The following is a 26,421-nucleotide window of genomic DNA, read 5'->3' on the forward strand; positions in this document are numbered from 1 at the left end:
GTATAAGAAAGGTATCAAGTCAGCAGAAATAAGCCAGTAAGCAGCACTCCTCCATGCTTCCTGATTCAAGCTCCTGCTTTGGCTTCCCTCAGTGTTGGACTGTAACCTGTGATCCAAATGGCAAATCCTTTCCTCCTCCATGTTAATAAACCCTTTCCTCCCCATGTTAGTTTTGGTTGGAGTGGTTTACCAGCAACAGAAAGCTGACTAGTAAGGGCCCCCTGTGTGTTAGGCAAACACACTAGCAACTGGGCTACATTCCTAGCCTATGGTCTTTAGCTTTCAATAGTCTTCTTTTGTAATTGGCTTTTTCTGACAGGTGAAGATAATCAAAGGGTAAAAGGCTGCAACTCATCCTCATTGTACTATCACTAAGCAAGTCACAGATTAGATTATTAACGGATATTACTGTTATTCATGGATATTATTGTTACGAGTAGGTTTTCCTGCCAGCCTGATCCCAAAGCCACGCCAGCCCCAAATAGCACACAGAGACACTATATTAGATATAAAGCTGTTGGCCTATTACTAGCATTACTTATTGGCTAGCTCTGTCTTAAATATTAACCCATTTCTATCAATCTAAGTATTTCCACGTGGCCTTATCTTATCGGAGAGAGGGCCCGGATCTCTGCTCTCTTGGTCTTACATGTTGACTCCTCCTCCGGAATTCTCCTTATCTCCTAGTCCTGCCTGTCTTGCGTTCCTATTGGCCAACAGGGCTTTATTCATTAACCAATACGAGAAACATATTTACAGAATGACATCCCCCATCATATTATTATTATTATTCATACATATTTTTATTCATGGATACAATGGGTTTCCTCCATGAAATTAATGAAGGTCTGTGTTCTTTATCATTCATTTGCTCTCTCTCTCTCTCTCTCTCTCTCTCTCTCTCTCTGTGTGTGTGTGTGTGTGTGTGTGTGTGTGTGTGTAGGGGTGGCTAATGCTCTCTCTTCCTGGAGAAACTAATAGATTGACTTATTGTGATTCTCAAACTCAACTGAATTTCATCCATTGCTTCTTTACTGTAACAAACATGAAAGGAAGAACAAAAGAAAGGAAAGAAGGAAGGAAGCTGAAAGCCAGGCTTTGAGTTTTCTTTCATTCTTTTTCTTTATTTATTTACGTTTTTTTTTTTTTTTTTAATTTGGAACTTTAATATGGAACTTTGAATCCAGGGACATGCACATTCTAGGAGTCACCTACAATGTATGTAAAGACTGGAAATTTTGAACAAGAGATTGTTGCTCACACCCTCCCCTTCCCTTCCCACACTTATTTATTCCAAAGAGGGATGATAGGATGATGCTTGACATTTCCCTGGAAGTCTGAACCCGGAATGTTTTATATTGATGTTATGAAGCAAGATGCAAAATCGGACTACCATCTATACTGTCAACGTGTCCTGTTCTGTTACTTGTAAACCTTTGGTTAAAAGAACAAAATTCTTCTCTAGAGAATAAAAACACAAATGCTCCATTCCACGTGATAAAAATAGTCAGAGATCCACGCATTGAAGGACTGAAGATGTGGCTCAATTGGTAGAGTGCTTGCCTTGCATCCCCAGTACCATATAAATTGTGTATAGTGATGAATGTAATCTCAACCCTCTAGATGTAGGGGAATCAGGAGTTCAAGTCCAACCTTGACTACATAGTGAGTTTGAGCCAGGCTAGGATACATGAAACCTGTCTGAGAGAGAAAATGGTACACAAACAAGCAAAAGAAACAGACCACAGTATCCACCTTCAGTTTCAGCCATGAGCATTTAGTATTCTTGGAAAAGCTGGCAGTTCTCTTGTATTTGAGAAGCCTTAGATGAGGCTAGGGCTCCCAGGAGCAGCTAGATGAGATTGCATTCCAGAGGAGAGGCCTGGGTTTGCATCACAGTGACAAACAGTACATAGAGTTCTTCTGGTAGAAGGGACAGGATAAAAGAGGGGAGCCTTGCTGTATATCCTACTGTTTGCAAGTCCCACTATACAGCAAAGGCAATGCAATCCCTCCAGTTTTGCCCTCCATCCTCTCATCACATCAAACACACATACCTGAAACTTTATTCCATACGGAGCTACTCTGCACGGTCTGGAGAATGACCTGTGATAGCTGTGCTTTCTGTTTTGAATGTGTGAGTTTGCTCTATGTGTATTAAGCAATGTAAAAGAATAAATAGTGAGGTTGGAGCAATTGCTCAGCACTTAAGAGCACACAATGCTCTTACAGAGGACCAGAGTTCAGCTTCCAGCACATCAAGCCACTCACAGCCGTCTGTAAGTAGAGCCCCAGGGGATGTGACCCCCTCTTACGGTCTCCATGGGCACCTGTACACATGTAACATATACATACACACATACACATGAATAAGATAAAAATAAATCTTTGTAAACATACTAAGTGAAACCTTCTTTTTTTTTTTTTTTCTCCCCTACCCTTTTCTTTCTTGTCCCAAGGGTTGAAACTAGGGCACTGTGCATCCTAAGCAAGCATTCTACCACTGAGCTACAGCATCAGCCCTCAAGTGAAACTTTTCTTAACAACAGAAGAACCATGAGCATATAGCTGGGTGTGGTGGTACATGTACTTGAGAAGCATATTTCTGTGAGTTCAAGTCCAATCTTATCTCCATAGTGAGTTCCAGGCCAACAATAGCTACACTATGAAATCCTATCTCAAAAGCAAAATAAATAAATAAATAAACAAACAAGTTCAGCTAGAACTGGTAGGCTGACTAATAATTCTACTGACCACTTGAAACTATTAATCATATGCTTTTTACATAATTTCCTAATACACAGATCCTACAATTATATAACACACATTCTATTATCCATTGTATATAATAATTGTGTTGGGTCCAGATGGTCTTTAATTCCTTTCTCAAGCATAAACCCTGACCAAGATGTGGTCTCCTGACTGAAAAACTGCAAGCATGATATAAAGCCTAGGAGGAATGTCCACTGAGACAAAAGAAGCCAAGAGCAAGTAAAAGCAAAAGAAAGAATCCAGATAATGCAGCTAAAGAGACTGTTTCTCAAACCCTACTTGCAATCTCCAGGTACTAGTTAAACAACATATAAAAAGCAATGGGAAAAATAAGAATTGTTCAGTTTTTATTTGAATTCTCGTAATTTACATAAATTGATTAGAAATACCAATAAGAATTCATTAACATCTAAAAACACATATTTGCACTAACTCCTGACAAAGCCAGTATCAATTACAATCTTATAGTATCAAGCACAATTTACCCCACTCTCATCTTGTGATCATTAAGGAATCCAGTATTGCCTAAAATGTCTAGTTCAGGTCAGTTCAAGATGAGACCGGAAAACATTACTATATATGAGAGGAGATGAAGCAGGAAAGGGGGGAGAGATTTCCATAGAGATCATTCAAATTAGGAGGGACGCAGATTCAAAAAGGCACTGTCAGGAGCAACCTTCCATAGCCTCCCTTGGCCTCCCCAGTACTTATGTCTCCGCTCAGGGCCAGAGATACAACTTAGATCCAAACGTACTTCCTTGATTACAAATGCCCACTCTCTGTAAGGGTGTTTCCTTCTTTAATTATCTCTCTGGTCTTAGAGAGGGGGAGGGCAGGCACAGAAGAGAAAAAAAAAAATAAAAACAAATTATAAAAATAGCCACGCGTTGCTTAGAGAAGACGACAAGGCTCTAACCAACCCTGCCACCTCCACCTTCCTCTCTTTCATACGTTCGTAGTTCAATCCTAAGGAGAAATGATTGTGAGACTTCATCTTGGCCAGTAAGGGAGGGTGTCACATTGTTGGGCGTGCACGCTCAAATACCTTCCGCCTGGCTGATTTACAACTAACTACCTAGAAGCTCCTCCGCCGGGTAAGGGCTGGCCCAGTCCGCTCTAGAGAGACGGTGTTAAAGCCACAGAATTGCAGCCCGATCAGCCTGTGCCTCATTACGTCACGCACCGCTCCCCACAACCCGGTTCAAGCCTTCTCTGCGCCTCCCGACGGAACCACCTTCGCCGCCTCCCACTCTCGATGCTCATTGGCTTGAAGCCCTGCTCGTTTCTGCGGTTGCTAGCGACAACGGTAAGGCGGGAGCAACCTCGGTCGCTAAGACACCGACTTCCGCTTCCGATCCTCCAGCGGAAAGCCAATCTGGTTCGTCCGACCAATGGTGAATGGGAAGTAGGCGGGACTTGGTTGGTTCGGACCAAACAGACGCGGCCTTGTGAGGCCAATGGCGGCGGGACAGCCCCTGTAGCGTGGCTCAGGAGCCCCCACGCCCTCTTTGCGTCCTTCCCCCGGCACCGCCCCGCCCGATCCTGAATTCCGCCCGGCGCTGGCCGCAGCCTGACAGAGACGCCAGGAAGCCAAGATGGCAGCTGCCGACGGCGACGATTCGCTCTACCCCATTGCGGTGCTCATAGATGAACTCCGCAATGAAGATGTTCAGGTGTGGGGAGCCTTCCGTTAAAGTGTGTGGGGGAGATCGGGAAAGGGGATATTCGCGGAATGCGGGGAGAGATGGCTCCGGGTTCTCCGGGAGTGGCGGAAGGCAGCGGCGGCCAATCAGAGTCCAGGTCTCATCTTTCTTAGTGGCAAGATTCGATGCGACGGCGCTGCTGATTGGGTCTGGGCCCCCAGCGGAGGGCAAGCCTCGAGGGTCCCTTCTGAGTGCGCGCGGCCGCCCGGGATCTGCGCCGGGGCAGCCTCGAGATGGGCTGGGGAGGGAGCCTGGGGCCGCCTGCCAGTCGGGTGATTGGCGGCGGACTCCGAATGGCCCCCCGGGGGAGAGATAGACGGGGGGCGCGTGACCAGCCGAGGAGGGAAAGCCCTCGTGGGTGCTGGGGACCCGGGTACATTTATTTCCTTTTGCTTTTAGTGTTTTCCATAGCTGGGCCGAGTGGGGACTGATACCAGGGCATCGATCCATTCCTCTAGGGCCTCCACCTCGTATTTTGGGGTATCTCTCCTGAAGGAGGACGAGCAAGTATCCTGAGATTTAACTAGCCTAATTCAGGGACGAGTCACGTGTACAGACCCACCCCCCTCCCCAGTCTGGTTCCAGGCCCTGGCTTCTGCCAAGGGAGCTGATAGTTCAGGTTCATGGGAGAAGAAAGATCCAGGGCTTTTAGTAGGTTTGTTGTGGTTCTGAAAAAAAGGTCATACCTCAAGGCCGCATCCTCTCACCTGAGGATGACCTTGTGTTCACATTATTTCATCGCCCCTGGCTTTCGTTTTCTACAAAATACCGGCTAATAAGAGTCCTGGCTTACTTCGGTGGCTGAGGAAATGTAGTAAAATAGAACTGGCTGCTTGTAAAGGCCCCATAAATGTTGTCTGTTATTTTGGGGGGAGTGGCTGTTATGCTCTGTGGTGCCTCTCTTTTTGTATGGAATTGTTTGTTGTGCACCGGGTGACCAACCTGAGCTGAGTCCGGCCTCTTAAGTCTTGCGTGTATGATTCTGGTTCTGATGACAGGCAGGCTGGAGTTGTATTTCTGGACCTTGCACTTTTTGCTGATTGACTCGGGCAATCCGTGTTTCTCTGTTAAATGGGAATAACAACCTGTTTTAGTGTTCAGCAACAACTTATAGTGTTATCAGGAATGTTGTTGGGGGCAGGTATGGTGGCATTCCTGAAATCTCAGCACTCAGGAGGCAGAGGTAGGTTCAAGGCTAGCTTAGTCTACATAGTAACACTTTGTTGTATCAACAAAGAAACAGGTTGCTGGTGTACAGGAGCTAGGTGTGAAACAGGTAAAGAGAACTAAACATTACTATTACCTGTAAAGACTGATGTTGAGACCTGTTGAGATGATGAACCCACAGCTGCTTGTTGGACCTGAGTTCTTAACAGTGCTTTAGATGCTGGTGTACAGCTGGGAGAAAAAGCAAAGACTGGCCTTGGAAGAATTTACCTTGTAAGGGGTGACAGATTGTGTTGACGTAGTTCTCAGCCTGAAGCAATTTTTGCCACCAGGTATGTTTAGCAATGTCTAGGGATGTTTTGGTTGTCATAACTGGGAGATTGTTGCTACTTTTAGTGTGCACAAATCAGGAATGCTGTTACACATTGTTGTGGGGATTTAATCACTCATGGGGACTAAAAAAACTCACTTAAGAAGGTCGAGAAAAGCTGTTGGATGAAATGTGCACCCAGAGACAAGAAGGAAGTTGGTTAAGTTAGGTCATTGTGCTGGTTTTGTAAAGCTTCTATAACAGATTACTATAGATTTAAAAGTATGGTTCTGGAGATGAGAAGTCTATCATAAGTCTCACTGGGTGGACATGATCTAAGATCTTGCATCTGATTGATAACAGCCTCGCTTTGAATTCAGGCCACATGGCCTCACAAGTTTCTGTCTCTTTTCTCCATCATTCACAGTGCCATCTTCCTGAAGGAAATAATGGACATTTTTAACAAAATCAAAATTTGAGTGAAAGAACAGCAGCCCACATCTGGGGAGGAAGCTCGATATTTAGGATCTCTGCTTTTAGGCATATTTCTGCAGTGACTGTGTGAATGGATAGTAAACAATACTTATGCTCGTGTTCTTTTGGTTTTTTGAGGTAGGCTTTCTCTGTGACTTTGGAGCCTGTCCTGGACCTCACTCTGTAAACCAGGCTGGACTCAAACTCACAAAGATCCACCTGCCTCTTCCCCCTACCCCACAAGTGCTGGGATTAAAGGAATGCAGCACCACTGCCAGGCTAATGCTTAAGTTCTGGTTGGGGGTTCATTGCTTTCCATAAAGTGTCTGTGTCTCTGCATCAAGCATCTTTGCCTTTTAGAATGGTGTTTCTAAAATAAGACCTCAAAGCTCAGTGCCTAGTGTGTTAATACACTGGCTAAGCATTTAGGGAGTAATCAATAGATGTTATGTGCTGTTAATACTGGCATTAAGATTATGACTGTGATTGTGGCTGCTCCATGATACCATCTGTTGTTCTTAGGGCTACTGCTCCACAGTTGTGGCCCTGGCCCATGCATTTCCCATAGTCCACCTGGGATAGGAGCTTAAGCATCATATATACCTTAAACACAAAGGGGAAAGGAAACAGGCTGCTTGGACAGCCATCCCTGTATAATTTCATTTTTAAAAATTGAGGCAAGAACATTGAAAAACTAGTACGCAGGTCAGCAAAATACAGACTTGGACCATATCCAGCCACTGCCAGCTTTTGCAAGTGAAGTTTTGCTGGAATACAAGCCATGCCAATTTTTTTTTTTTTTTTTTACATAATGTTTCCATCCCATAGCTGCTGTTGTGCTGTGAGTACAAGTTGAGTGGTTTGGGGACAGTGAGTGGCCTGTGAGGCTGGGAACAATTTAAATAACAATTTTGCTGGTTACTCAACAATGCAGTGAGCACCTAGAACCACAACATTCAACAAAACCCACGTGGTGCTTGTTGGGGAGGGTAAGCAAGGGGACCAGTAGCAGAAATGAAAAGGGGTAAACAGGTGGGAAGCGCTTGCCTAAAAGGGACAGCTTGCACACATGTACAGAGTGCTTATTCAGCCATGCATTTACTGCCAACATCTAGGAACTGTTAGTGTTTGCAGTGTTTGGTTTTATAACCTTTCCATAGATCTCTGCACGTTTTATAGGCGGAAAATAAGTTTTTTGAGTTTATAGTCATTCATCCATTCTGATGTCTTTTTACTACCTTTTTTGTTCTTCATTGCTCCAAAAGCCAAGGTGATGTTGTTGTTAATTGTTTTTGTTTTTGAGGTAAGGTATTGTTTTGTAGCCCAGGCTGACCTGGAACACATGTTATTCCTGCCATAGCCTCCCAAGTGCTGGGGACAAGCTTGTACCACTATGCTCAGGTACAATTTTCATCATAGCATTCTATGAGAGTCTCAGCATAGTCTGTGAGCTCAGAGGACCCCCCCCCCCCCCAGGCCTCCTGATGCAAGAGCCATACTTGTGCATGATCACAGTGACTTGTAGACCTCTTTCCAGATGTCTGGGGCCTGGAAAGAGAGTGGATAGAGAGAGACCACTCCTCACCTCTCCCTTACCCTCCTCTGTATTCTCTTTTCCCTTCCAGGAAGAGTTCCCATGTGAGATAATGGCTTGTAATCCCTCAAGCATGGCCTTCTTCACAACATTATCTTATTACATTCTTGGGACAGCTCTGGACCTGGGTAGAAAATAAGCACACTGTGGAAAGGAGGAAACAGGGAAGCTGTCATAGTCAGCTCTCAGGGCTGGTCTAGGCAAGTGTCTCCTGAGCCTCAGTTCCTGTGGGATGGAGAGGCTTGGTCACATGTTCTTCCCTAGGGTGAGAAGCTGTTGTGTAAAATCTTCAAGACAGACCAGTTGTATGTGTTAGCCAGTCATTTGCTAAGGCTGATGGAGTAAATCCCCATAAACAACAAATGTATCCTCTGAAAGTCCTGAAGGCCAAAAATCTGACATCAGTGGTTCCTCTGAGGCTCCAAAGGAGGTCTCTTATCTCTCCTAACTTCAGGGAGCCACTGGCAATTCTTGGTGTTCTTGGCCTTGTGGGTATGCCCCCCCAACATCTTCCTCCATTTCCCCATGACCCTCCTGCCAATGTGTCTTCTCCATTTCTGTTCTTTATAAGGGTACTCATAGGGTCTGGGACCGATTCCGAATTGAAGATGGTTTCATGTTAAGATGAAACATACTACTAGCAAAGATGCTCTCACATTCACAAGTACAGGGATTGGGACTGGTTTGTGTCTCCTGCCCACATGCTGCTTGCTTGCATTTCCTGTGCTCTCACACCACAATCAAGAGAGTTCCATAATTTCCCCACTAACAAACAAGCACTCAGTTCTGCAGTAGCTTCCATTCTGTAGCAGCCAGCATTCTGTAGTGCTCTGTAGCCTAGTGCAGTTGGGATGCCATCTACTTGGAAAGTGTCAGATTCCACAGTTGAAGTCTAATCCCTAAGACTCCCGACCTTCAGATGCCAGTTGTGAGCCCAGGTCTTTTACCTGTGCTTCTTTATCAGCTGGCTGTAAATCAAGGTTCCCCACGTACCCTATTTTGTAATTGACTGAGGAAAACCTAAAAAGGTTTCAACATTCTTCTTAGCCTCTGCAACATTCCTTCTTCTAGGGTATGGGACCCATTATGAAATGAAATGAAATTTATAGTTGATCAGGATAAATCCTTTATGGCTACTGTAGTACAGGAAGACATGAAGATGAAACTTCCTATAAGTGGCTTTGGGCAAGAGACACTCCGGATGTTACAACCTGTATGAGGGGGAAGCTACAAACTAGAAACAATAAGCAAAAAACATGTGCTTATGTGGAGATTGCGTATATACCTTCATATTGTGGATCAGCCCCACTGAAATAGAGGGATTAGGACTATTAATCTAGTCTTGCTTTTTGCTTTTCATTTTTTTTAGCATATTAATGTACATAATGTGGTTTCTTCATGACATTCTCCTGCATCTACATGATGTATTTTGATCATAATTCTCTCTATACCCTGCCATTCCCACTCAGTCTCCTTCCCATAGTCCTCCTACTTAGTCATCTTACTGTATCAATAAAGCATTTTTTTTTATGTCATCTTGCTATGTAGTTCAAGCTGATCTCAAACTCAAGATCTCCCGCCTCAGCCTTCTGAGTGTTGGGGTCATAGATGTACCACTGTGCCCAGCTACTTCATTCTTAGGGTAATGTTAAAATAGTAGTTCTTGTTGCCACTATTAGCCACTAGTCCTGGGTTGTTTGTCAGGATGGGTTCTCTTGCAGCTGAGGCTGGAACTTGGTATATAGTCAAGAATGACCTTGAACTTCTGATCCTCCTGCTTTTTCCTGCCATCACCTCCCAAGTGTTGTCTGTAGTAATGGAAGGGGAAGATGGGGTTTTGGTTTTATTTAGACAAAACTTGGAAACACCCAGGGGGGTTCTGGCTTCTGTTGTTGTCGTTGCTGTTGTTAAATATTTTTCCAGGAACACAGAATTGCTTGGTTGTATTTTACTGTTACCTACTGTTGATCATTGAACATGTTCATGAGTAGCTGTGGGTGTTCCCAGAGATTGACCTAATGGTTTCAGAGCTGTGGAACTCCCGTGGGTCCAAAATTCCTAACGTTCTCCCTTCTGTTTCTTGTCCTTTCATTAGCTTCGCCTCAATAGTATCAAGAAGCTCTCCACCATTGCCTTGGCCCTTGGGGTTGAGCGGACCAGAAGTGAGCTTCTGCCCTTCCTTACAGGTAAGGACTTCTGGAGCCCAGATGCGGGGAGGACAGTTGGGTGGTTCTTGCTGATAAGTGGGGAAGTCTCGCTGTAGATTAATAAATTATAAGTCTTCCCTATGTCACTGTAGCATGGGGCAATACTCCAGAGGAGCCTAAGTACAGTCCTCTGAGAAAATGGTCTACAATGATGGAGCAATAGAACCTAGTTGAAATCACAGCTTCAACTGTTAGCATTGACTTTAGACAAGTTTCTTCAATTTTGTTTTCATCTCTAAAATGAAGATAATCTCCTCCATACTATATTGCTGATGCGGGCATTAAAGAACAATAATCATTAACATTTATAACATGGGTGCCTCATGTCAGCTGGCCACTGGAGTCTTTCTAAGATATTGAGTTAGGTCTTAGCTCACACAGTGTTTATAATGGTGCCTACTCTTACATGTCCAGTCTCATAGCGACACTTTATGGCAAGGAATGCTCCTGCTCCTGTTGCTGATTTGTATGTGAGGAACCTGAGGCACAGAAAGATGAAGTAACTCGATTCCCTGGGACTCTTTTTTTTTTTTTCCCTTCCTGTCTGGAGGTGACCAAAGGGATTTTATATTTAGGCTCCATAGTGAGCGGTATTAGCTAGTTGTGAAGAGTTGTGATCTGATTTCATTTCTGCCTGCGTCAGAGGGTTCATAGGTAAGATAGGTGTGATGGTGTAACCTAAATGGAAACTAAGGCTCCTGTGAAGAGACAGTGAGAGGGCCAGGTGTGTGGTAAGTGGGGCTCTCTTAGCTTTTACTGGATCTGCTGTCTGCAGGTGCCATCAAGTACTCAGTACAGTGGCTGGCACAGTATGGGCCACCTTACTAAATCTGTTGTCTTTATTCTCATTTCACCGATACCACACCCACTGAAGTGGAACTAAAGGTTTTCAGTGCACTGTTACTCATGGAGTGATTTGTATCAGATCATCTTCTGTGGATGACCTGTGAGAGGTAGAAGGCCCAGCCTTTTGACCCTCATCTATTTGACACATGGGTAGCCAAGGCCTATTGAGGTACAGTGCCCTGTCCACAGTGGCATCGCTAACAGCCAAGTGTGCAGGTGTGACTGCACCCAGCCCGAAGAATTAGATGTCTTTATCTGCCTTGAGCAAATTACTCCCAAACCAGGGGTCTTCCTTTGATAAACTATCAGAGGGATACCCCAAGGTTATAGGCTATTGAGGTAGAGGCAGGGTTACATGAATATATGATACAGGGGAAAAGCCAGAGATCCCTGGGTTTTGAAACAGGCTGTTGTGGTCCTACCCTGCTGGGAACCTGGAGAGCCCCTTCAGCTCTTGGGCTCAGCTCCTAGGTTGAAAAGCTGTTCTGTAAGAAGTGTTTAGTGGGTGCTGTTGGTGATTCTGAGAAGAGGGAGCTGTGCTACTGATGAGAATAAGCAATGTGAATGACTTGTGAATGGAGATGGGTGACAAGGCCATCAGGATTAGGGGTACTGGGAGAACCACCTAGGGTATAATGGGTTGCCTTTTACTGGCTTTCTGTATTATATGGAACCTCTGAGTTAATCTTGTAGATGGCCAAGGTGCCATTGTGCATAGCTAGTTGCTGGAGTGCAAAGGGAGTGAGACTTAGGATCATCGTGTGGATAGGTAGAGAGTGTGTGAGGGGAGGCACAGAGGTAGAAAGCCAGCTGGCAAGGTAATATCCAGAAACAAAGGCCCTGTAGTCAGACGGTGACAGTTCAGGCCTGCCTTGCTGTTTTCCTTCCTCTGCAATGTCAGAAATCACATGGGACCACGACAATTCACTGAGCTTAGTAGGAAAATATTGCTGGGGTGTATTATTTGAAAATTGCATGTGGCATTTTAATAATCCAGATGGGAAGAACCTGTGGGAGCCAGAATGTGTAGGAGACCAGAGATTGAAGAGGAACTGTGATTCAGACAGATTTATTTTTGAACTATTGGAAATCCAAGTAATGTCAGATTTCTTCTACTCTGGGCTCAGAAAGTGTTCAGAACAGCAAGCAGCAGGCACATGTCCAGAACAGTGATAATGTTTCAGAGAGCACAACCTAAATGCCTCTCACCTCATTATCATTCAGCTTCTTGGGGGTAGGGAAGGGGAGCAGGAAATCACTGAACGATATTAGTTGATATTAGTTTACTAGGGACAAAGGCCTCAGACTGAGCATCTTCACCAGCCGTGTTTTTGCAGATTTGGAATGTGCAGCTGCAAGGTGGAGGTATCAGTAGTGTTGGCCTAGGTTTCTCCTGAGGCTGCTGGGCTTGGCACCCTCGTGGCAAGTCCATGGTGGAGAATATTAAAATGCTGGTGAGCAGCGCAGGTAGCTTCCCTGTCACCCTGTCGCTCATGCTTTAAACGGACCAACTGAGGCATGTGCTGCTCTGGCAGGAACTGCAGCTCACCAAACTAGTCTTGGTTACAAGTGATCACAGCTGCTGATAGGGTGCTTGGTAAAAGTGGAAGAAGCTAGAGAGAGCGAGTTCGGGCAAAGGACCTGACGCCTAGCAGCTTCTTGGAAATTCTGCAAGCAGAGTGGCTGAACTAAGGTAGAAAAGAATTTCCTGGCCAAAGATGGAGGAGTTCCTGAAAGTGGTGCCTTGTGTTTAAGTCAGAAGTTCCACTCAACATCCCGTGCTGCATACACATAGTTGTGTTTGCCCGCATTGAGAGGAAGCCAAGACTGGGGCTTAGAGGTAGTGGTGCCACCCAGTTAGCACCCACCACCTAGCACAGAAAAGGCAGTTGTGGGTCTTGGTCTCACTCTGCTGGACAGGTGGAAGATGGTGAAGAAGGCAGGTAGTGAGATACGGGTGCTGACAGCTACGAGGCAGAGGGTTGAATGCTTGCTTAAAGCTTGGGTCAGAGGTTCAGCTTGAGTCTTTGATGGACTTGGTCTTTGTCCCGCAGACACCATCTATGATGAAGATGAGGTCCTCTTGGCCTTGGCCGAACAACTGGGAACCTTCACCACTTTGGTTGGAGGACCTGAGTATGTACACTGCCTGCTGGTGAGTGGAAGCTGGGAGGTTCCCTAATCCTCTTCCCCACCTTGGGGTTGAAACTGTAGTTCTGCCCATGGGGACCAAGAAGGAAAGGTATTAGGAATGACCCTTGAATGGATGGGCTTTGGGTGTCACTTATCTCAGGTCATTAGTGGCATTTGCATTCTTACCCACACTAGGGCCAGCTGGCACCCCACTTGTAGGGTTGTGGGTTTGGGTTCAGGCAGGGTTCTGCCACTGATAGATAGGATTTTTAAGAGTGCTAATCTTTCTGTCTTGCCTGTGTAAAGTGGGAGCCGCTGAAGCCTACCTTGATAACTGACTCAGATTCCCTCAGGCAGGGAATATAGTAAGTACAGTTAGATGCTATGGTTGTCATGTTTGGACAGGAGGATATACTTGAAATATGAACCACATAGGATGCCAGGATGTTGAGCCATCCTGGCAGGGACTTGTACCTAGTAAGTGGCAGAGCTGGGTTTTCAAGATAGTTTTCCTGCTTGCACCAGGCCCTACCTCATCATACCACCTATCCGTGCATCTCTGTTGGATTACAGATGGGAACACAGAGAGGATCTGATGCCAACAGGACCTGTTGTGCAGGGAAGGAGAGCCGAGTGGTCTTTTCGATCTTGGCTGATAACTGTTAGTAGCTTAGGCAAATTACATAGCCTGTGTGCTTCACATCCTTGCTCTTTGATTAACGAGGAGTGTCAAGACTGTTTCACAGTACTCATATAAAGAAGTGTCATATATGTGAGCAATACAATGGCATTGCCTAAAGCCCAGTACATGGGTGTTGGAGCCAGCATCAGCAATGATTACTGTACTGAGAGCTACACATAAATGGGCCTTCTTGAGAATTGGTTCATGGACCTGGTGAAGTTCTTTCAGGGATCCTCTTGGGACATTTGTGATAAAAGATTGGTTGGGGAGATTGTAGGAGTCCCATTAGATCAGGCTGTGAGGTAGGGTTCCATAGCTTTGACATTAGGGAAAACATTGTTTTCTAACCTTGTGTTCTCATCACAGCCACCCCTTGAGTCACTGGCCACAGTGGAAGAGACAGTGGTGCGAGACAAGGCGGTCGAATCCTTACGGGCCATCTCGCATGAGCACTCACCTTCCGACCTCGAGGCTCACTTTGTGCCTCTGGTGAAGCGGCTGGCGGGTGGAGACTGGTTCACCTCCCGCACCTCGGCCTGCGGCCTCTTCTCGGTCTGCTACCCCCGAGTATCCAGCGCTGTGAAGGCAGAACTTCGACAGTGAGTCCTTGGCAGCCTGAGTCCCCAGCACCTTCCTTAACATTTCTCGCAGCCTCGGCCCCTCTAGGTCTTCCCAGAACCTAATGTTGCTGAGCTCTCAGACCTGCTCCCTCCTCGGCGCTCTTCGGGGATGCTTGTCCTGCCTGGCCTGTCTTCACAGAGATTCATTCCTACCATTGGTTATACATGTCATGCTTGGAACAGAATCCAGAACTCCACACAACAAGTGGTGTCTGGTGTTAACTGCAGCCTGCCTGTGGTTTAGACACCTGGGTAGATGTTCCTGTCAATCGTTGACTGCCTTCTTGCTCAAACTACGAAGCCCAAGTCTGATCTGTCACTCTGTAGTACTAGGTTGCAGCAGTATGCACACACTGCGATATCTCCATTAGTTCCTCTGTGTCTGTAACTGAGGCTTCTGTTACAGATCTGTCATTGGCATTTAAAAGTTGTATGGCCTTAGGCAGTCATTGGTACTATGTTGTGCATTCTCACTGACACCTCAAGTCAGCTGCATGGGGACATGCCATTGCTTTTGGTACCGTTGGTAGGACTAGGAAGACAGAGTCCATGAGTTGTAATACAAAGTCACTATTGTCAGCAGCAGAGTCTACATTGGAGCCAGTTGCTAGGGCTTCCCAGGATCCTAAGCCCAGGCCTCCATTTATCCCAGGTACTTCCGGAACCTGTGCTCAGATGACACCCCCATGGTGCGGCGGGCCGCAGCCTCCAAGCTGGGTGAGTTTGCCAAGGTGCTGGAGCTGGACAATGTCAAGAGTGAGATCATCCCCATGTTCTCTAACCTGGCCTCTGACGAGCAGGTGAGTCAGTCCCTGGCACTCACCATGTTCTTGCTTGCTCAGGCAAGGGACCCTTAGAACTCAGTGCACCTCTGCTTCCCTACCCCACCCCCTGTTCTCCCCAGGACTCGGTGCGGCTGCTGGCAGTGGAGGCATGTGTGAACATCGCCCAGCTTCTGCCCCAGGAAGACCTGGAAGCCTTAGTGATGCCCACCTTGCGCCAGGCTGCTGAGGATAAGTCCTGGCGTGTCCGCTACATGGTGGCTGACAAGTTCACAGAGGTAAGTTGGTAAGGGTCACAGGGGACACTGAGGTTCTCTGAGGGGGGGAGTGAGCCACAGTGTGGGAGCTAGAGTGCTTTATTAAAGTGACCACAGTCCTCAGTCTTAAGGAGCAGCTGATTTTTCTCGAAGAGCCAGGCCTAGATGCACTGCACTGATTGACAGCTGAGAGTACTAAGATGAGAATGATTCTGAAGCCAAGTTCTGACTTCACGAAAGCATGTTCCCTGACCTCACAGCTTCCTTAAGGAAGACACAGTCCGAGAGTTAGTTGTCAGAGCAATGCTATAAGCTAGACAGCAGGGTCAATATTGAGATTTCTTTACCTGACAGCATGCCCCCTCCCCCCAGTGCTGAGAGCAGATGCCAAGGCTTGACCCATGTTAAGCAAGTGTACTGCTGCTGGGCTGTATTCCCAGGCCCATAGTTGTTAGCAGTGCCTTTGGTAGAGGGACTGGAGTCAGTGAATTACACACATACCCTGCCTTCAGAGAGCATGCTGAAGGTCAGCCTCAGTAGAAAGTGCTGATGGAGTATGCTATTCCCTGTATCTTGAGGCAGTGACAGGGATGAGGAAGTGGCATCTAGATAGAAATTGTGTCCCAGCTAGAAAACAGCCTGTGCAGAGGATGTAGGAGGTGAGAAACAGAATGATTCAGTGACAGAAGGGGCAGAGGTGATGGGCAAAAGTACATCTTGGTGATGATGGTTGCTGGGGTCTACCGAAAGGCTCAGGCCTAAGGACTGTTTGTGTGAGTACAGTGAAGTTTGACATGTGGCCATGCAGAAGTCTGTGTGCCCAAAGGGCTTAGTGCCACAGTAAAGACAAGAGTCAGTCTCTTGCTCCTTCTGTCTCAGGGGGAAGCAGGCTTACACTAGGCCTTGGAGGATGGGACCCTTGGGCTATGGAAATAACCTACCCACAATAGACCACAGATGTGGCATGCATTTTTTTATTTTCAAGTACAGGGTTTCTCTGTATAGCTTTGGAGCCTGTCCTGGCACTTGCTCTGTAGACCAAGCTAGCCTCGAACTGACAGGGATCCACCTGCTTCTGCCTCCATAGTGCTGGGATTAAAGGCGTGCACCACTACCACCAGGCTTTGTAAACATATTCTTGAATAAAAGTTAGTATGTACCCAAGATAATATGAGGTCCTGCAAGATTCTTAATTAATTCTCCTAGGTAGTAGTAGTGGTGGTAGTAAGTCATCCTGCTTCCAACTGGTCCTCCAAGCAGGTTACATCCTTTTCCCGGACCCCTGAGACTTGCAGGGCTCATGTCTTCCTCTTCACTCTCAGTTCATTTTAATTACAAAAATGACTCCTGCTTCTTGCAGCCAATTAAACAAAATACAAATATGCTTGTATTTTCATATCTGATGAAAGTGGGAGCCACTTACTGTATTTAGGTAATGGAAAGTCCAACCCCAAGTAACCTAAGCAATAAATAGAAAACATACTGTGGTAGATGTCCTAGGGACATTCCTTCTGTTTCTAAGGAAGCCAGAGTATAGAGGTGTAGAGGTACTGTCCTCACTGGGGATCATGTTGTGGTTCTGGGATTCAGTCCCCAGTGCTGCTTAGCTTTATTCTGGTGCCTTCACCTCATGAGCAGCTGCCAGTCTCTTAGCGCCACCCCTTTTCTCTTTGTGTACAGCTCCAGAAAGCAGTAGGGCCTGAGATCACCAAGACAGATCTGGTGCCCGCCTTCCAGAACCTGATGAAGGACTGTGAGGCCGAGGTGAGGGCCGCAGCCTCCCACAAGGTCAAAGGTTGGTGCTGGCAACCGGAACGCAGCTAGGTGGGTGGATGTCTGAGAGGCAGCAATAGGACTGGGCCATCAAGTCTCACCAGCACCTTCCTATCTCTGCCCACAGAGTTCTGTGAAAATCTCTCAGCTGACTGCAGGGAGAATGTGATCATGACCCAGATCTTGCCCTGCATCAAGGTAATGGGGTGCTTCGTTGTAGGATTTGAGACTGCCAGGGAGAGGTGGAGATTTGGTTTGGAGTACAATCAGATCCAAGCTAGATTTGCATCCTTCTGGTCCCAGTAACTAGCTTTAATCTGAGGGTTACACAGCTGACTCTAAAGATTTAAGGGGTGTGTTTGTCCCTCAGAGGCCACCGAATTCCCTCATCCACCGAGCTTGGGGAATGGGGCAGTGGCTGCTGGAAACAGGGCTCACACAGCAAACAAGGGAGGCCTTGTGAATAAATGCAGTGCATGCCTGAGCTGCCCTATGTTAAAAGTAGGAGAGCGTAGTGTCCTTGGCCATCAGGGCTAAGGTCTGTGTAGCCACTTGTCACTAAAGGGGCTTTTCTGACACTGGGGCTACCTCCTTCCTTCTCCCCAGGAGCTCGTGTCAGATGCCAACCAACATGTCAAGTCAGCGCTGGCTTCAGTTATCATGGGCCTCTCCCCCATTCTGGGCAAAGACAACACCATTGAACACCTCTTGCCACTGTTCTTGGCTCAGCTAAAGGATGAGGTAAGAGCACAAGGAAGGTTTTCAGTTCTTTGCAGAGATGGACTGCAGTTCACCTGGTTATCCGAGAATAATTAAGATTCTTCACACCACCCACTACACTCCATACTCCCTGCTTGATGACAGGCCTAAGTGTCTTGTCTGTTCACTCTTGTTACATTGCTTCATCCTTTCCTTGAGTGTTGAGGATATAAACAAAGACCAAGACAGTGTTGGTATTTTTGGACCCACAGAGTGTTCCAGTGGAGAGGATCAGACGTGTAACCCATCCCATAGTTCCATTGGGAGAGGTACACCATGGTTTTTAGGTCCATGTACCATAGAGAGCCTAATACAGTGGCATAAAAAGTTACGATTATTCCTCTCACAGCAGTCCAACTGGTACTGTGGTGAGGGATTAGCTTTGCTGGCCTGGCTTTCTTGGTCTGAGGTCAGAGCTGTAATTTTATCTCTTGGCTCATTGAAGGGCTTGTCTCTAGCTTGTGTCTTCTACGTGTTCCATTGACCATAGCCAGTCAGGTCACCATACCTGTCTGTGCAGATGTCCTAGACCACAGCATACAAAAGATGTCACTGTGGTGACACTGCAGGGAATTGGATTCGAATCTGTAGGCAAACGCTGTGCCTGAAAGAAATCTTATTAGGAAAGTGTAGCCAGTGTTAGGGAGAGATGAAAGAGAGGGTCTTGGGGTGCCATCCCGGAGTGCTGCTATCCATTCTAATTCTTTAATGGAGCACTTTAACAGAGTACCCAATAGCTGATTCTATAATGATGACCCATTCCTCATAGGCTGTGCCTACTCCAGAAGTCTTTCTTTAGAGAAAGTGTTTGAAGTCAGTTGAAAGGTATAACATTTGCAGCTCTGGTTTTTGTTTCTATCACCACCATCACCACAAAAAAAAGAAAAAAAAAAAAAAAAGGAAAAAAAAATTCTTCCTGGATCTGGGTTTTGGCTTTTCCATTGCTTTTTTGGTGGCCTCTGTGGGGGTGTCCATGTGTTTGCTTCTATAGCTGTCTCTGCTGTATAGCTTGGGTGTGAATGGATATAGACTGTAAATGAGAGCTCACACTGCTTGCTGTCAGGCAGTTCAGAGATTCATCACATGTTCTCCCTGGTCTGCCATTAGTAGTTGAAATGATGAGAATGCTAAAGAATGAGTCCTACATATTCATTCCTTGGTGGTCCAGACACTAGATACTCCAGCACATCGAGTCGCTTCCATTTCACTTTGCAGAGCCTCAGCTACTTTGAGACTAGATGGATATTTCTTATTTCATGTTAACGGAATGATACCCTGAAGGAGCCCTTGCCCGATCATAAGCTTCTAGGGCTGCTGTAAGTAATGTGTTCTCTTAATCCTCTTGTCCTCTTCCCAAGTGTCCCGAGGTGCGGCTGAACATCATCTCCAACCTGGACTGTGTGAACGAGGTGATTGGCATCCGGCAGCTCTCTCAGTCCCTGCTCCCTGCCATTGTGGAGCTGGCAGAGGATGCCAAGTGGCGAGTACGGCTGGCCATCATTGAGTACATGCCTCTGCTGGCTGGACAGCTGGTGAGTGAGGAGCCAGGTTTTGATAGCCCTGAGGTGATAGATTTTGGGGTCTGGTCTGGTCATGGCCCCATTGCTAGGGTTGTGATGCTGTAACTAGGAGCATGGAGCCTCAGTGTAGGCAGTGAGAGCTGCTTATGAAGGGAGGACTGGACTCAGGAACTGGGTCCTTAGCAGATGCATGGAGTTAGTCAGAGGAAGAAGACTGACAGCTCTGATGGGGTTCAGAATCACCTAATTCTCTGGGACCCCTCCCTCCCTTCACTTCCTTCCCCCTATCCCTCAGTCCCTTACCAATCATTTTTTCCTGTAGGGTGTGGAATTTTTTGATGAGAAGCTCAACTCTTTGTGTATGGCCTGGCTGGTGGATCATGGTAAGTACCACTAGCAGCCCTGGCGACAGACAGATGAGCTGGCGTGTTTCCTTGCTATCAGGGCTCCCCTGGACCCACTCTGTTGCTGTAAAAAAAAAAAAAAAAAAAAAAAAAAAAAAAAAAATCCCACCGGGCATTGGTGACACATGTCTTTAATCCCAGCACTGGGAGGCAGAGGCAGGTGGATCTCTGAGTTCAAGACCAGCCTGGTCTACAGAGCTAGTTCCAGGATAGGCTCCAAAGCAATACAGAGAAACCCTGCCTTGAAAAACCAAATGAATAAATAATCCCTAGAGAAGTTAAGATTAGGATCAGATGGGGTGGGGTACCTGTGGAGTGGAGTTGAAGAGCCACCAAACAGAAAGGTGTGGGTTTGAATCCTTCACTTTGATGAACCATAAGCAAGTCCCTTCCCGTCTTGCAGCCTTACACTCATGATGAAACATAAAGACTTTCTTCATCGTGGTCAGGCAGTTTTTAAGTAGTGTGCATTAAGTAACTTGAGATGTAATTTGCTCTAGCGGCGCTTCAGTTAGCATTTCTGAATAATGAGGCAAGTGTCGCCTGCCTCTTTGGTTGGCCAAAAGGTGCTGTATGAGAAGAGACTGAGTAAAGCGTAGCAAGTGCTGTTTTCTGTGCACCTGTGTGGTCTGGCCATGGGCAGGAACAGGTGTGGCTCCTGGTCAGTCTTTCACCCCGAATCACCTCCCTTGCCCTTTCCCTACTACAGTCTATGCCATCCGTGAGGCTGCCACCAGCAACCTCAAGAAGCTAGTGGAGAAGTTCGGGAAGGAGTGGGCCCATGCCACTATCATCCCCAAGGTCTTAGCCATGTCTGGAGACCCTAACTACCTGCACCGAATGACTACACTCTTCTGCATCAATGTGAGCATCCCAACTGCCTGTCGACCCCAGGGGATGGGAGTGTCCTTGAAATGAAGGTGGAGGAGGGCACTTATCTACCCAGGTGTTTCCCTTGGAAATAGAAACATGACTTGGTGCTGGAGATGAGTCTCTGAGGCCTGAGCTTGAGTCTGCAATGTCAGATGAGGCCTCTGGGGACCAGGGATTGCGTGGTGAAAGATGGAAGATTGAGAAGCTTTGTGTGTGAGAACAGCAGTCTGAAATTCTGAGCACCCACTGCTTGTTGCTGAGCAACAGAGCACATGTGTTTACACTGCAGCACCTTGTGCTTGCTGAGCAGGAGAGCAAGTGTGTGGCTCTGGTTAATCCAGCTCAATCCCAGCCATGCCACACATCAAAGGACCTAATCAATCAATGCTTTGGTTTGCTTGCCTTTGGGGATTTATGCTGGTTCTCACCAGGCTGTGAAAGAGTAATGTAATAGGTAAGAGGGCACAGAATAATTCTTATTCTGTGCCAGTATACTCACTAATGTTCATTAGCATTACATTGACCGTACTACTTTACTGCCATGTAAATCCTACCCAAACTGGAAGCTAAAGGATTGGTTGGAAATGACTGTAGGGAAATATATTGCTCCTTTCTTCCGTACTGCCGTTCAGAGACTCCTATATTAAGCAGGGATTTCAGGAGTTAGGAATCAAAATCACTCTACATAGAGCCCAGACCACACTGCCCCCCAGGGTGATGCCTCTCCCGTGTTTCTCTGGGAATCTGAGGATAACCCAGGTGGCCTGGTCAGATGGGAAGACATGGGAACTTAGCACTGAGCCTTGCATAATCTTGCTTCTGCCATTCACTGGTCTCAGGTGCTGTCTGAGGTCTGTGGTCAGGATATCACCACCAAGCACATGTTGCCCACAGTTCTTCGTATGGCTGGGGACCCAGTCGCCAATGTCCGCTTCAATGTGGCCAAATCCCTACAGAAGATAGGACCCATTCTTGACAACAGGTGAGGTCTGAGTCTTGTTCTAAACATATTAGCCCAGGGTTTGAAAACTTCTTTCTAGCCTGTTCTTTGCTTTCCACAAAGTCTCTTTTCTCTATTTTAGAATGAGAATTCATTCCCACAGAATAGAATGAAGGAAAAGAGAGGGTGGTTGGTAGTTGCAGCTTTATACTGCAATGAATTACTACAAAATGAAATTAGTCAATATCTATTTATGTATCATGTTTATGTAGATAAAGTTATGCTTGTATCTAAAGTTTATACTTATACCACAGACATCAAATAAACATTTCTAGTGAAGCTATTAAACAGTGCCCTGGGAACGTTGGGAAACATATACATACATAATTAAGAAACAGCAAGGTGAATATTCATGTCTCGCTGGAACATTTTGATGCCAGTGTAAAATAAATGGAATTCCTGTTGCTGCATAAATAAACATGAAGTTAGTTTTCAAACCAGAACCAGGATGATAAATAAAACTTGTGTAAAATATAGAATGTCTTCCATGATGTGGGCAGGACATAGACCAGCTAAGTTATGAAAGAAGAGATTGGTAAGGAGTCCTCTATGTAGATGAAAAGCTGTGTAACAGAAGGCTAACCCCTGACAGGATGGAGATGTTTTTATTTGTAAAGAACTCACCTGTGATCTTATAGGCGGAAGACAAGGAAACTTCAAGATACAGATGGGAAGAAGACGAAGGGGAAGTAGGGCTTGTGGCTTTTAAGTGGGAGTATTGGAAGCTGAAAGGTACAAGTCAGGAGGAGACTAACAGCCAGGCATAGAGCTTCCTGTAGTCCCAACACTCTATAGAGGTTGAAGCAAGAAGGTCATAAGTTGTAGTCCAGCCTGGGCTACATAATTTGAGGTCACATGTAGCTATATAGTAAGGCCAGCCTCCCCAAAACAAAGCAAGAAAGCAAACAACTCGAGGTATTAGAAATGAGGGTAGTGATCGTATACAAGGAAGATGCCATGTAGATGCCACTTCAAGGCCCCTTGAAATCAGGAAGCCTTTGCTCTTCCTACCATCCCCATTACTGGCTCAGTCTTCTGGTCTGGGCTCATCCAGGCAAGAATCTAGAGGGTGTACCTTTGTGTTCATACCAGACATACATGCTATGCATTTAGTCAGTGAAGCAGTTCCAAGACATGTGGGCTCTCCAGATCTGTGTGTTTAGCTGATTTCAGGCCTAGGGTTCAAGGATTTCTCATTTGTGTACTTGTGTGTCCTTGTTCCATACTCTGCCTTGTGATTTGGTGTGTGTCTCTCTCTGATGCTTACCTGCACAGGGGCCATCTTCCTATCTGTGACCCACAGCCCCAGCCTAGACTAGCTTACCATCTTCTTTTCTTCTCCCTCTCCAGCACACTGCAGAGTGAAGTCAAGCCCATTCTGGAGAAGCTGACCCAAGACCAGGATGTGGATGTCAAGTACTTTGCCCAGGAGGCTCTGACTGGTAAGGGCCTGAGAGTATAGATCCCCTGGAAGAAGGGTGGGGCCTCCTGGGAAGGGGGCAACGCTTAGCAGTGTAGGCCTGACTGTTCCTTCTTTCCCCAGTTCTGTCTCTTGCCTGATGCTGGAAGAAGAACCATTGCCGGCCTCTGATGTCCACCCTCCAACCCCCACCAAGTTACCTCCCTTAGGGAGGTGGTGGGGGCCAATGACTGTCACTCCCTGTGCATGGTCTGACCCCAGGCCCCTTCCCCAGCACGGTTCCTCGTCTCTGTAGCCTGGGAGACTTCTCTGTCCACCTCCCAAGGGGCTGGGGCAGTGCAAGTTGGGGCAGGGCAGCAGCCTGAAAGGAAGAGCTGGCTGTTCCTGTCTACATTGGGAGAGATGGGACGGAGCATCCTAGGTCACTGGCTCCTGCTGCTGTAATAGGGACCCCCTCACCCCTCTACTTACACCACCACCCTTCCTCAGACCCCTCCCACCATGTTTTTTTTGTGTGTGTGTGTCAACTGTGCCATTTTTATTTTATTCCTTTCCCTACTCTACACAGAGAAATAAAGGTATAGAAATAGTTGGTCCTCTCTTAGTCATCAGAATGGAGAAAACTGCACTAACTGCCTGGGGACTTGTTCTCTCTGAGAAGACTGTCCTGCAGCTATCACTCCTGAGAAGAAGGACTTGGGTCAGCAAGAGTTCAGCAAAAGCCACCAGGCAGAAGCCCCAGATGCTGCTCAGCAGAGTCCCGGGATGGAGTTTAGGTTTCCAAGCACAGGCAGAATTCTCAGGTTTGGGTAGTGTTAACTGGGTTACACCTGTGATGGAGTCACAGGGCCATTGTGAGCCCTCATGAGCTCTGTGAGCCACTTGCTGTGCCATCAGGTTGGCTGGTGAATCAATCCATGTGTAAGTCTGCAGGACAAACCTTCATGGGAGGAGATTTGGTTAGGGCTCTGAGGAGTGTGAGAACATGGCTTCACAGTGCTTTGTAGGAACTTTGCATGAAAACAAACCCATTTGTTCTCAGTATCTGCCCTGCCTTTATTTTTTAAGATTGATTTTTTTTTTTTTTTTTTTTTTTTTTTTTTTTTGCAGGTTCTTTTTTCAATGATATTTATGTGTGTAGCCATGTGCATGCAGATACCTCCAGAGGCCAGAAGAGCATTAGGAATATGGGTGGTTGTAAGCCTTTTGACATGGATGTTGGGAACCAATCTCCAGTCCTCTGAAAGAGCAGCAAACACTCCTAACAAGCCTCTGCTCTCCCCTTAATATTGAAGTGCTTATTTATCACTGGCTATGTAACTCCTTTGATTCAAAGCATTTTCTACTGGAGTGTCTAGTAGTGGAGCTAAATTCTGGCCAAAATGACGTGGGGAAAGAAATAGTACAACGTAACAAAGAGGAGGCATGATCCTCCTCTTTGTTTTCTGATGTCTGGAGTAGGAGCAGTCATGTTAGGCCAGGGGAAGTCATGGTTTATAGGCCAGGCAGGGCAGAAGAGTAAAACAGCCTGGATCCCCCACGCTGAATAGCTGGCTGTTAATGGTGACTGTGGAAGTGTTAACTGAGTACAGTCTTCTCTTCGAGGTCACCCTAGTTCTGATGAAAGCAGGATAGGAGGCCAAAAAACCCCTGAAAAAGGAACAAGGGTCTTAGAGATACACTGTGTACCAGGAAGGGTCTCCTGTGACTTGACCACAGGACCACGACTTGAAATCCCACCAACCCTTGAGCTCCAGAATCTGGCTACAAAAAAATCCACCCCCCAAACCCTATGTAGTTCTGTACTATGTTCAGTTTTCTGTTGCTTTTCACCCTCCTGGATTTTTTGTTCTAAGTTTCAAGTAATGTTTGTTATCTAGTATACTTTTCGCTAGGGCCCAACTGTAACAACTTTCCCTGGAGCTTAGCAGAACTATAACACTTTGTCTGGGAAACTCCCTAGAGGGAGCAGAGCTGCTGCTGTGCTCACAGTGACCCGTGTTCCTTGGCTCCCAGATGACAGCTCTCCATCAGAGCTGCAGAGATTAATTACCTTATGGAGGTTTGGTCCAGAATGTAAGCTTTACAGCCGAGATGAAAAGTTATCAGGCAGTGGGGAGCCAAGGAGTGCCACAGAACCACAGACTTTGCAGGACTGGAGGAAGGTTTTTCCAGCAGAAGTGTTACAGCTCCCCTCTGCTCAGCTCCACTGGGTGGAAAGTGTTAGATTTGGCTCTGGTGAAACTTTCACACCTCACCATACAAACCTCACACAAGAGAAAAGAATCTGTATGGTGACTGCCTCTTCAGAAAAGAAGCCGCAACCAATGAAAGCAGGGCTTGTATAGGGTTTCTGGGGGTGGGGTGAGAACGCAAGTCCTGGACTTGGGGCAAGCTCAGAGTGGTGAGTTTTCAAATCTTGAGCTTGGTGGGATTCTGTGGTCCAACTGAGGCAAACTCAGTGATTGGTGGGATTTTGTGCTCAGGGATTTATGGGATTTCAAGTCCTTGACCCTGGTCGGGGGTAGGCTTCTTTTCCTTGGCCCTGGTCTAGGGGTCAGGATGTTTTTTCTCTGAAGCATTTTACCCTCCAAAGAAACCTCTATTCCCGAAGGGAATTTTCCCCTTAGTCGTCTATGGAGCCAAGGAGTCCTTGCCAGGAGATCTACCACACACAGATCCTATCTCTCTCTGATTTCTGTCTTCAGACATGATGTTTTAGTGTCTCCTGAGATCCACTGTCTATCTCTTGTCAACATAGTAAATCCAGTGTAATAGGAGGGACGGCAGGCAAGTGTTTCTGGGGTTTGCTTACCCGAGTTATGTCTTTGAATGCTTCAGAGAAACAAACCCCAAACCATCCATTAAATTTAGAGGCTGTCTCTGTTGCCACTTGACGGAGTTCTGCCTTGTCTGACGCACTCTGTTTCAAGCAGCTTGATGTGAGAATGCCTAGTCAATTTAGAATTCTGTGTCATCATAGAACAGTGGAACAGCTCTGTAGCCCTAGATGGTTCTTTTTTTACATAAATTTTTATTTAAATTAGAAGCAATCTTATTTTACATGTCAATCCCAGTTCTCCCTTCTATCTTCCCATGCCCCCACCAACCTCCATCCCACCCCA

The 26,421-nt window shown here is 46.4% G+C and overlaps 1 protein-coding gene across 1 annotated transcript; it reads left to right on the plus strand.

The window, feature by feature from the left end:
* Positions 1–4,276: 4,276 nt before the first annotated feature.
* On the plus strand, positions 4,277–23,888 carry LOC127215539 (serine/threonine-protein phosphatase 2A 65 kDa regulatory subunit A alpha isoform). Its single transcript, XM_051175947.1, has 15 exons — positions 4,277–4,445; positions 10,116–10,206; positions 13,128–13,228; positions 14,255–14,487; positions 15,161–15,308; positions 15,413–15,568; positions 17,228–17,342; positions 17,448–17,518; positions 17,927–18,061; positions 19,438–19,611; positions 19,922–19,982; positions 20,713–20,867; positions 21,716–21,858; positions 23,227–23,318; positions 23,420–23,888. Exons 1-15 carry the CDS (start codon positions 4,368–4,370, stop codon positions 23,434–23,436), a joined length of 1,770 nt encoding a protein of 589 aa, XP_051031904.1. The 5' UTR covers positions 4,277–4,367; the 3' UTR covers positions 23,437–23,888.
* Positions 23,889–26,421: the final 2,533 nt, after the last annotated feature.

The sequence above is a fragment of the Phodopus roborovskii genome, unplaced genomic scaffold (genome assembly GCF_943737965.1).
Source record: "Phodopus roborovskii unplaced genomic scaffold, PHOROB, whole genome shotgun sequence".
NCBI classification, from domain to species: domain Eukaryota; kingdom Metazoa; phylum Chordata; class Mammalia; order Rodentia; family Cricetidae; genus Phodopus; species Phodopus roborovskii.